This window comes from Cebidichthys violaceus, unplaced genomic scaffold, assembly GCF_023349555.1.
Source record: "Cebidichthys violaceus isolate CVI_PGR_0920_01 unplaced genomic scaffold, fCebVio1.0.p SCAF_3, whole genome shotgun sequence".
In the NCBI taxonomy this organism is placed as follows: Eukaryota; Metazoa; Chordata; class Actinopteri; order Perciformes; family Stichaeidae; genus Cebidichthys; species Cebidichthys violaceus.
Window position 1 is genome coordinate 4,430,332 of NW_027176483.1, and position 12,082 is coordinate 4,442,413.

At 39.6% G+C, this 12,082-nt stretch overlaps 1 protein-coding gene across 1 annotated transcript; it reads left to right on the forward strand.

Moving 5' to 3' along the window:
• Positions 1–2,286: 2,286 nt before the first annotated feature.
• LOC137881318 (uncharacterized oxidoreductase YjmC-like) lies at positions 2,287–11,159 on the forward strand. Its single transcript, XM_068723209.1, has 11 exons — positions 2,287–2,442; positions 5,644–5,792; positions 6,687–6,875; positions 7,078–7,139; positions 7,267–7,320; positions 7,417–7,515; positions 7,883–8,018; positions 8,398–8,516; positions 9,108–9,203; positions 9,339–9,449; positions 10,387–11,159. The coding sequence occupies exons 1-11, from the start codon at positions 2,435–2,437 to the stop codon at positions 10,450–10,452; spliced, it is 1,089 nt and encodes a 362-aa protein (XP_068579310.1). The 5' UTR covers positions 2,287–2,434; the 3' UTR covers positions 10,453–11,159.
• Positions 11,160–12,082: the final 923 nt, after the last annotated feature.

Below are 12,082 nucleotides of genomic sequence, written 5' to 3' on the forward strand. Positions count from 1 at the left end.
GTGTGTAGATAGATACTGAATTGTAAGTTGCTTTGGATAAAAGCGTCTGCTAAATGACCGTAATGTAATGTAATGTGTGCTTGAAGGCCTTTGTACAGTTGCCGTTTAGATATGCTGATAATTACCACAGTGGATGATTCATGATTCCAGCAGTTTTATATCATTTATATCAGATAGGGGCTAGCCATTTAAATCCCATATAAACGGAGGCCAATCATCTTCTGGCTCAACAACCTGGGAACATAGAACTCCTTTGAACAGAAAGTAGGAACTTAAGGCTGCATTTTCAATTGGCGGAGGTACGACGTTGTTAGTGTATCAAGTATCAAGCCATGGACAGGTGAAATACAGTGTTGCTCACATGGGAAGAGGATACCTATGTTGTGAAAACAACGGGGAAATACACATGATCGGATGAACCGCTGTTGAGATGTGCAAGGACACACCCACATACAGACAGAAAGACAGAAAGACATACACTGACTGAAATTCCTTGCTTTATTGTTCGATGCTTTCTAAAATAAGTGAAATTTGATTTCTTCTGATAATGAGCGCGTAGCATAGTAGTTAAACTGGTTCCCCAGGTTGGGTTTGCAAGCCCTGTGTTCCCTGTTCCAAGGGCAAGTTAAGTTCAAGTGAAACATTATCAAAAACAAACCAATATGCTCCACTGCTACTACTTTGGCACCAAATGAGATCTTGCACAAGAGTAAAGCCTGAGATTTATTATGTTTGTACTATCTCGTTCCTTCCATGTGGAGGAAAATGTGTCTGCACAGCATGTTTATGTGCACATCTAATACAGCTGAATTGACACACTTCCAAGTCCGGTGAGTGTCGGATTCTTTGTGGGCTGCTGGAGAGAAAGGCGCCAGCGGTGAAAAGTAACAAAGTACATTTTCTCAATTACTTCACTTGAGTACAATTTTGAGGTTACTTTATTACTTTACTTCATTCCTTCACTCCACTACTATCTCAGAGGACAATATTGTTTTTTTTTTACTCCACTTAAGTTATTTAATAACTTCAGGTAATAATTACGTTGCAGGTTTATATAAAGTATCTAAAATGAGCCCCACCTTTACCAGCTGCAACGTCAAAGTGTTGTGCATTAATAACTACAATCCAGTAACATGCCTTATTCTGAAATGGACCGCTCTGCATGATGAGTAGCCTACTTTTACTTTTGCTACTTTCAGTATATGTTGATGCTTGAAAGTAAACATGTTAAAAGCAGGAATCTTACAGTAAGTTTATGTATTTCTACAGTATAGTATTGCTACTTCTACTAAAGTAAAAGATCTCAGCACTTATTCCACTACTGGTCTGTCATTAGTTTTCTGTAAGTGGCCAAGCAGCAGAGTTTAGAAAATAAGTAAGGAAATAAGGTAGGGGAAAAATGCTAATTGTAAACAAAAGAAACAAAAGCATAAACACCTGAAAGGTACCTCTTTGTGAATACGTCTCTATGTTGGTGTTCAGTTTCAGGCTTGATTCAACCCTCTGTTTTGCATGTCCTCTGTCTGTCTCTTACATAACTGACTACACCTTAGCCTGAAGCCATGCTCCCATTGGTTACAACAAGCGCCAGAGACTTTCGCTGCTTCTCAAACAGACTGTATCATTGGCTGAAACTACTACAAACAGAGACAGAGAGAACGTTGTATTAGGTTTTGTTCTTGCATATCCTGCAGTCATCTCTTGGATTTACAAAAAGTCCCTTAAGTTTATGAAAAGTCACATGTTCCTCTTGAGAAGAAGGCCTGTAGGTATGACGCAGGTATTGTGCGGGATAATAAATTGCCCTACAGGACTTTTTTTTTTGGTAATGTTTGAGAGGGAGCTTTTATTCTTATTATTTTGGTAAATCCTTATTAGTTGCAATGATGCATACAGAATGATCTAAACATGTCTAATCAATGCACTTGCACTTCGTCCCAAAGATTAAGGGGGAAGTAGAGTTGTCCTAGTGGTTTTAAAGAAAATAAATAAGCAGGGTTGACTCTCGATAATGTGCAGTAGGCGTCCTTGTGTTAATATTTACGGTGCTATTTTTGTCAGGGGGCAAACACGTGCGCTTCAAAGGCAGGCTACCTATCATCTCAAACACGCAAGTGACAAAATGCGCAATTTACATAACGACTGGAGCCTCACGACCTCGCCTCAAGTGCCAGAACAGGCACGCCTGTGTGATGGCGATACAGTGGAACTACCCCCCGATACGCCTCTCCTCCAACACCGCCCACAGACATTATGATAGATTTACTAGCTTTCAGAAAATGCTGGGCGTTTCCTAACTCTGTAGGGTTTGAAGAGGAAGTTGGCCGTTGTCTCCGTTGATCATCGACACCAAGCAGATCACCAGCAACCAGAACCAAGAGCGACAAAAAAAACCATCGACCTAAAGCTGCAGCAACGAAGCAGGACCGTCAACATGACCAGGTGAGGACTCGGTCCGGTGGACAAAATGAGCCGCATGACATGACAGGCTGCTGACAGCAACGACACTATAATTGATGTTCTGAATGTCAGGACTCATGGACTTGCAGACGTGGAGCGTAACAAAGTAGGCCCCAAGAAAGGACTTTAACACATGTAGTATTACTTTCACATACTCTTTGCATTAAGAGTACTTTTACTTTATCTGTACTTTTACTTGAGTACTTTTTTGAATGCACACTTGTTATCATTGTAGCTGTTTTTTTTTCTAACTTTTGGTCGTCAGCAATGACCTTTACAAATTGAAGCTAACATTAAGTTTGCACAGTTCCCTTGAAAAGTTGTGTGTGCATTGTTTGACCCATATTTTGGAGCACTTTCTGTACATTAACTCCTCCTGTCTGCATCAACAGAGAAGCATGCTTTTTGCTAAACTGTTTTTCCGTGCGTGTGCTCCTAATTTTTTTCGGTTTCAAGTGCAGACTTTTAACTTTCAAAGAGCAATGAAAACAGTTCCAGTTGCTTTTGACCTTTTGTAGTTGTGTGCTTTTTATTTGCTTCATGTGCACTTTTGAATTGAAGGCGTCATCAGAGCAGAGTCATGCAGGTATTTGCTTGTCGATCAAGTCTACTTGTGTGCAGACGTCAGTTTACATGTTACAGCCTGTAGACTAGTGGTTTCCCTTGTAGGCCTGTCTAGTTCATATTCCATATTGTTAAATAAACACTCAACAAGTAAGCATAAATTCACACATCCGTCTGCACACATTCAAGAGGATTCTCAAATTCCATTCCTCCTTGAGGTGATATGATTCATAGTGCATTGTCTCTAACGATTTAGGAGCAGTTGATGAATGCATCAAGAATTACTGGATCTTCTTCCATTGTATTGTATTTGTTTTTATGTGTTTGTCCTATAGGAGAGCGCTGACCCCTTCTTGGACGCATACATGTCCCAGTATACTTGTAACATGAACCAGTAAAAGGCTGCATACATTGTCCACGGAGAATTCAGTCCAGCCAGATTATGTGCGGCTGTCTTTCTTCTAAAGTTGAAACATGTTATTGCATAGACAATGGCAACTTTTTAAGCTATGTTTGAAATGCCACAGGTGTTATTTTTTTTACTGTTTATAGCACCTTAACAAACACTATGTGGCCCTCAGTGTGACCGTGGGACATGCTGAAGATGTCAAACTTCTATCATGCAGCCCTGGTTAAAGTTTTCCCTTCTCCGTTACTCTTTCCTCATTTCTCGGAAATTGTATGAAGGGTTTGCACTTCTTTCTTACATAAGACGTTGCATAAGTTTCCACTCAGACCTCTTCCGTACTTGGACGGGCTCCGTTCTGGATTTCATTAGGGCTGCTATGTGTTTCATCCCCCCCATCCATCCCCAACCCAAGTCCAGCTTCCCTGCAGATGTTAGTGCTGTTACCTCTGTAAATGCCAGAGAAGGGGCCCAGTAATGGTTTTTATGGTTACGTGGAGGAGGGCCTGCAGTAGAAGTTCAACAAGTTGAGATATTTGACCATGAAATAGTCCATATGACTGTGTTACACCAGAAGTGCATGCTGCTTATTAATAATCCTGCACGATGAGTTTGAGGTTTCTGCAACAACAGTGTTGACATAAAAAGGTCTTAATTTTTAGCCTTACCTTCTGCTGAATATATTTTTGGCAACACCTTAACTACGGCGACATAGTTATGTGTGAAAGCATTTAAAAGGAATGGTTTGACATTTTGGGAATTGCATTTTACATATAACCTACGCTTTCTCTGGGCGAGAGTTAGATGAGAAGATTGATACCACTCTCACATCTGTATGGTTAAATATGCAGCTGGAGCCTTTTTTTTTTTTAGCAGAGCCTTTTGTACAGAACACACTGTTATTTTGGAGAGGAACTGGCTGATCCAGCTCTTCCACAGCCCAAATCTGGACTCAATTATCAAGCATTCCAAAACATTTTGTTCTCTTTTACAACGGAATACCCCAAGGTACAATAAAGGAAACTAGGGAAGGAGAAGAGAATGGAAGGACAATGGAGAAGTAAGGAAGTAAAACCTAACGTTTTCAGCATTGCACACTAGAAAACCCTCAATGTGTTCTGTCAATAAAAACATGACTTTAAGATGGTGAAGACATGTTTCACCACAGAGAGTCGTAGCGTCTATCGTTCAACATCTGGAAAAGTATTTTTGAGAAACATTTAGCTGTAAACTAGTTTGTTTGGAAGACATCATTATATTACTTAAAGTTGTCTCTTAACGGGGATTAAATTGACAGAGAACACAAGTAAAGGAATGTCCTGGTTACTCATATGACATACAAACCCCTCACAGAAAAGAGCATCTGAACTTTACCCTATGACAATCTTCTGGATAAAGACTACAATGGTATTATCTGTAGTTTGTCCTTGTGATTTGCACTCGGCATTCAGTTTTTAAATATCAGCACGTGACGGAAACAGAGACAGTGACTTCACTGTTTATAGCATGACATTCTGAAGAGAGAGAGAGAGAGAGACTTGTTTTCCCAAAACATCATCTGGTACATGAAGTCCTGCTGTTTCTTGTTTTCACACAGCTCAGAATTTTCTTGTAAAGTCAACAGCGAGGTAACAGTTTTGTTTACAGCATTTCTACCATCAGTAGAGTGTTTCTGCCAGAGGCCTACTCTGTGTGCAGTAACAACATAATGTAATAACAGCGTAGCTTTAGTGTAATGACCGACATCATTTATGTGGTTACAGGTTGTGCAATCACTGTTGCAACGATGGACTTCAAACTTCGAAATAGTGTCGGGCTGGCACTCTGTCAAATCCTATAAAATGTGGAGCAAAAAAAAAGCACCTTTGTATTGGACACAATTGGGCAGCATTGCAATAGGTTGCTGTTTTTGTTTCTGATTTGCAACTCCATTACATCAGAGGAATTGAAAGTATGAGAAGAAACAGCCTATTGTCAACATTTTTAACAACATGATGTTACACTTCCATTATTTTTGAGTTATTGCTCAAAATCTATTAATTTAATCATCAAGTTTTGAAGTTCCTCAATACAAAAATAAAAATGCAAAGTCCAGCATTAAAAATATTCTTTTTATTTTAACATGCGCACTGTCAACACCAGAATTCATTGGAAAAAAAAAAATGCAGATTTAAGTATTTTATAATCTGATTATGAATTTTTCCTTTTTGCAGATGTCTGATTAGCAAGTCGGAGGTGCAAGGCTTCATCGAGAGGTGTATGACGGGCGTGGGCACCAAGCCGCATCACGCACGCAGCCTGGCCGAGGTGCTGGTGGAGGGAGACCACAGGGGCCACTACAGCCATGGACTCAACAGGATGGGTCAGTGGGGCGCTGAGAGTTTTACTGTCTGCATGTTTGATTTAAAGGTGTATTTAGTGGTGAACTGTGACGCGTGTGATGGTGTCCACAGGAGCCGTTATTTCCACACTTCCCATTCATTGTTCATGTAAGCGGCCGTGCAAAGGAATCAGGTAGCGCCGCTTTGTATTTTGAGAAACAAACCGGCACACGGCTGCTCCTCATTAGCATAAGGTTGCTAGGCCTATCTATGCATATCAGGGGCATCCAGCACAACTCGCTTCCTCTGGAAACTCCCCAAACACTTTTAAATTAACCGCTGTTGATCAAAAATGAAGACAGATTCAGCGATTTCTGAATTTATTTAAGTATTTTCAGAAACACATTTTCGGTGAAATATTTTTGTAGTATAAGGGAAGAAAAGTTTCAAAATGAGCCACCATGTTGGTTCCGTTTGAAATCCGGGAACCGCAGGCCACAAGTGAAAACGTTCCGAGATATACTTTATTTTTAACCAAGCGTCTGTCAATTTCTGACTCCGTATACATATTGACGCCTTGTTGAGAGCCGCGTGGAGACAATCATATATTTGCTCTGAATTCTGTACAGAGCTCCTTTTTTTAAAAGCGGGTATATCTTCGGCTTTTTATGTACAGTTTTCAGAAATGCTATTTTTGTATCCATTTGATGACCCAGTCTTATTTCATCAGGTACATTTTATCCACTATGATGTATACCAGGAATGTATTTGACAAAGATTGATCAGATAAATGAAGCATTATAGAATTTTAGGTCTGCGTATGAAAACAAATCTCTCGGCCAGCCTTCGACCCCTCGATTTGGATTTTTTTGTTGTTGTGCCTGTATTTATAATTAGTGATAATTTGTGCTCGCTGTCCTTGTACTTTTTGCCAGACATGTATGTAAAGGACGTCCAGACGGGAATCTGCGCCAAGGACGGTGAGCCGGTGGTGGAGAAGGAGAGTGCAGCCACAGCATTGGTGGATGGGAAGAACCTCCTGGGTCCAGTGGTGGGAAACTTCTGCATGAAACTCGCCATGAAGAAGGCAAAAGAAGCTGGCATTGGCTGGGTGGTGGCACACGGTGAGTCTTGAGCATGTTGACAACAGTTGGGTGATAAATATGTTTACGCGTTACGTGTTTGGCTCATATAACCACTGTAGCGTTTGATGACTATAAAGTGCATTGGATTTGAATTAATAGAATTTTCTTTAGAGAGGAAAATGTACTGATTAAATAAGTGACTATGCATGTTTATTGTGACTATACATGTTTACTGTCTCAGGTTCCAACCATTACGGTATCGCCGGATACTACTCAATGCAAGCTCTGAAGGAAAACATGATTGTGAGTGAAAGGTTAACCTGCCTTTTTATGAATTTAATGTAAACAAAAAGTCCTTTTTTAAATAATGGAGTTTTTTTTCCCCCAAATGCTGTTATGTGTATGTCTAATAATAATCTGTCTATTACAGGGTATGTCATTTACCAACACGTCCCCACTGGTGGTTCCCACACGTGGTAAAGAGGTAAACAAATATGATTTATTCTGCAGAATAAACTGCACTTCATGCCATAAACAACCCCTCTGTCTCACTCTAATACCATCAACCTGCTGTTTGTAGTGCACTTTGGGCACCAACCCCATCAGCGTGGCAGCTCCGGCTAAAGACGGAGACAGCTTTGTTCTGGATATGGCCACATCAGCAGTAGCACTTGGAAAGGTAAGACTAGGTTTATACTGATGAGACATCAGGGAGGCCTTACATACAGAACATAACAGCCAATGGAGGTTGATCACGCCTCATGTTTGTTTGTCCAATAGCCATTTAAATAGATATTTAAAGTGAAAATAGATTTTTGCATTGGTTGGTCATGGCACAGGTCAGGTCTGATATTAATTCATGCACTAACTTAGTTGATTCGTACATAAATAAATAAATGCATCACCAGTTTTCCTGAAAGTAGTTTCAGTTGCAGAAGCACAATCTTTGGAACCACTGAACAAATAAGCATTTAAGAGACCACTTAGTTATACAGATGTATTTAATACTTTTAAAAGTGTTATGTCTCAATGTTTTATGTGCACAGGTGGAGCTCCATGACCGGCGTGGAGACACCATCCCCGAGGGCTGGGGCTGTGATGCTCAGGGCAAGCTGAGCACCGACCCGAAGAAAGTTCTGAGCGGAGGAGGACTGGTGCCCATTGGTGGAAGTGAAGCCACAGGTCAGAAACCCAGCTGATGAACGTCTGCTCAGGGAGCATTTTTTTGTTCTGACTGACAAGTCTGCTATGTGCTGCAAAAATGGCACTTGGTGTTCCATTATTAACTTTTGACACATTTTAACTTATTTTGTTCTGCCTTATGGCCCTCGTGGGTCTCATTTGGATTATGTGGGATTGAAAGATGTGATTCAAGGAGGAAGTTTTTCATGCAGCAACACTTTCTTAGATTATTATTATAATAACAGTAGTCCTGAACAGGGTAGGATGACGCACCATAAAGGAGGGCTTGTATTATATATGATAACATGTGTTGCATTTATCCTGTCTCTACATGAAATAAATGGAGTTTGTGTGTCTGTGTTGTTGTTGTTGTCCTCAGGCGGGTACAAAGGCTATGGTCTGGGAATGATGGTGGAAGTGTTCTGTGGTATCTTGGCCGGTGCCCAGTACAGTAACCACATCCGGACGTGGAAAGTAACAGACCGTGTTGCAAACCTGGTACGTTATTTATTTATTTATTTGTGGCTTGTGTTGTGTTTTAGAGAGCATATTTACCCCGTTTAAAACAAAAAACGATGTGACCCTTGTCTTATTGTCTGTGAAATGGGTTGAAAAAGTAACTCATAGCTGCATTTGTTTATCGAAAGTGATTCTTACTTGCACACAATACAATGCTGTGTTGAGCCACATTTATCCATTTCAATGTGGACAGAACTTTTGTTGCTCTAAAGTTCCATGTTTGGCTGCTACCATTTAAAGTGTTCTGTTCCCTTAGTGTCTAAACCACCTTGAGTTGGAGCTTGTGACTGAGCAGTTCCCATACTGCTGAGTAAATCAAATCCTTGATGAGATAGTGGACAGAAACAGCTGTTAAAAAGATGAACTCTCAGTCAAAAGCAGCCAACATCACAGTTGGTTGGGTGCCGGGTTTTGACGTGCTGAAATGCTGTCTCTGACTGTTATCTAAACGATAAGCACAATCAATGAATCCGACGCAAGCCCTTTTATGTTGCATCGTGGCTCTCCTCACTGTTTGTATTGGGTCAGTACACAGTGTTGTCTTTACTGTTTTTTTTTTTGTATTTTCAGGGTCAGTGTTTCGTGGCGATTAACCCAGAGAACTTTGCTCCTGGGTTCGGCGACAGGATGTCAGACCTTCTGTCCATCCATAGAGGGATGGAGCCTGTGAGTAGATCCTGCTGTTGCCCTGTTAATAAAGACTAATTAGGAGAAAAAAATATGTAGATGAGGACCAATGATTGCAACAAAGCCTGTTAATTACTTTGAGCTTTATTTGATTGGTGCTGCTGTTTGTCTCAGGCTGACTCCAGCGCTCCCGTTTTGACTGCTGGAGATCCAGAGAGGATGAACATGAAAAAGTGTGAAGAAATGGGTGGGATCCCCTATCACATCAATGTCGTCAACCACATGGTAAGAGCTGCAAAATGAAGTGGTCATCTGAAACACTTCAATTCATTTCAGCTCTGTGTACATATGGACTGTATAGTGACAAATGAAGGTTGTATCGATAGTTTTGTTGAGTGTTATTCTCTTTGGCACTCTCGTAACTCAAGCAGTCATTATGAACAAAATGCAGGAACAGATGTGATCTATCAATTCTCTTTTATATTTTTAAAGAACAATTTTTGGGGGGGGTTTTACGCTTGATCACTTTCTTGCAGAGAGTTTGGTGACAATATTGATACTAGTCTCATATCTGAATCCTTAATATGAAGCTACAACCAGCAGCTGGTTAGCTTAACTTAGCATGAAGACTGGAAACCGGGGGAAATGGCTAGCCTTGCTCCATCAAAGTTACCAAAATCCACCCAGCACTACTCACTAACTTACATGTTATATCTTTTTTCTTATACTTTTAATTGAAAACAAAAGACTAGTTATATTGGAGGGGTTATGTGCCGAACTGTTCCTTGGCCAGACACATTAATTTCCTTGTCTGTCAAACTCACCGTAACAACAAGACTTCAAGAAGTAACTACATGTCGTCATACCAAGAAATAGTCTGGTACACAACTCCCCGTATTCTACAAGTTGTATCGTTTTTAAACTAACATTTTTTTTTTTTACAAATGGGATATACCTTTTAATAAATGAGCTGTAGAGGTACTACAACATGGAGCTTGTTAACTTTGGACAGCGCTAGGCTAGCTTTTTCCCCCTGCTTCCAATTCTTATGCTAGGCTAAGCTAAGTGGCTGCTGATGGTATCTTTAAATTTACCGAACAGAAGTGACTCAATCTTTTCAACCACCTCTCAGTGAGGGAATCCAAAATCCAACTATTGCTTTAAGGAAAAAGCCTTTCAGATTTAGCTAACTCGACTCCATTTTTGCATTTTTCTTCTGCAGAACGAATGTGCCAAGAGAGTTGGCGTCAGCCCTCTGCTGCCGTGTGACAATGTCATCTCCAATTAGTCCGTCCAGTCAAGATTCTCTGCGTTGGAAATCGACAACATCAACAACATCAACATCAACATCTTGAAGTTCACATTGGCCTACCTGGGAATGTAACCTTGTTAACGTACATTATACATGCATCTCATTTTATTCATTTTCAAAGTTCATACAAGTTTTAATCAAAAAAACATTATAATAACCATGCCATTTGTAACATAAGGAAAATACCAAAGCATTTTTGTTTTTTTAAGGGACTCCTTGAAACATGTTTTTCTGTCTTAAGATACTGCATCAAAATGTTAATTTAGACATGTCTTCAAGATGCTCTATCTCTGACAGCAAAATGTGTGTGCATTCCTTGTCTAACGCTGTTGTAAATCGTAGCTTTATGGCTGATGACTGGCTGTGAGTGAGTTAACAGAGTTTGAGAGGTGCTTTTGAAAGATAAGTTAAAGTCATTGTGGTTTGTTCTCAATTTTACAGTTGAGCCGTTCCCTGTTGTTGAGCCGTTTCAAATTGTTGCAGTTACAATGCAGTGCAATTGTATAACTGTGTGGTAATCTAGCTACTGTATGATGCCTAAGAATGTTTTCTTTTAATACTGACTGTTAAAATATGACCATGATCATTTGTTTCTGCTTTTATAAAGTTCAAATCCCCTTTTTACTCAAAGGTCATCATTAAAACACCATTGCCTTAATCAATAAAAGCCTGATTACCCAAAACTTTGCCTCATATGGTCTGAATTCAGTAACTTTGTATTAGTAGCCTTTCAAAATTAAAGCCCTTCAAAATCGTATGCATGAGCTAACTTCAAATCACTTTCATGAGACAATTTGTCTAATTTCAGATGGGATGCTAGAGAAAATGGTGCATAGTTACAAAATCATTTCACCTCAGGTTGATAGCAGACCATCTCAAGGTGTCACTCAGAGAGAACCAGGCCATTCTGATGTAGCATTTCAAAATTAAAGCCCTTCAAAATCGCATGCATGAGCTAACTTCAAATCACATTCATGAGACAAATTGTCTAATTTCAAATGGGATGTTAGAGGAAATGGTGCATAGTTACAAAATCATTTAACGTCAGGTTAATAGAAGACCATCTCAAGGTGTCACTCAAAAATCACATTTGGTCGCTTCATTGCCTCTCTGATTAATGCCCTCCTTGTCTGGTCAGTGAGAGTTGGTTCTCTCTCAGTGAGTTCTTCATTGTGCTTGGCTAGATCATGTGACAGGTCATGTGACACTTAGACTGCACACAGGTGCACCTTATTTCACTAATTAAGTGACTTCTGAAGGTAATTGGCAGCACCAGATCTTATTTAGGGGTTTCATGGCAAAGGGAATATACATGTGTATATATATATATATATATATATATATATATATATATATATATATATATATATATATACTCACCACATTTCAGTTTTTTATTTTTTGGAATTTTTGAAAACGTTTTCTTTCATTTCAATATACCAATTTTGAGTATTTTGTGTAGGTCCAAAGCAATTACACTATAAACATGGATTTGGTGTTTTGAAACAGTATGTGCTTTCATGTTAAATTCAACCATCCTATGAAATTTATACATCACAGCTTGCATGTAAGATTTCTCACCACTAGATGGAGACATAGTATAAGT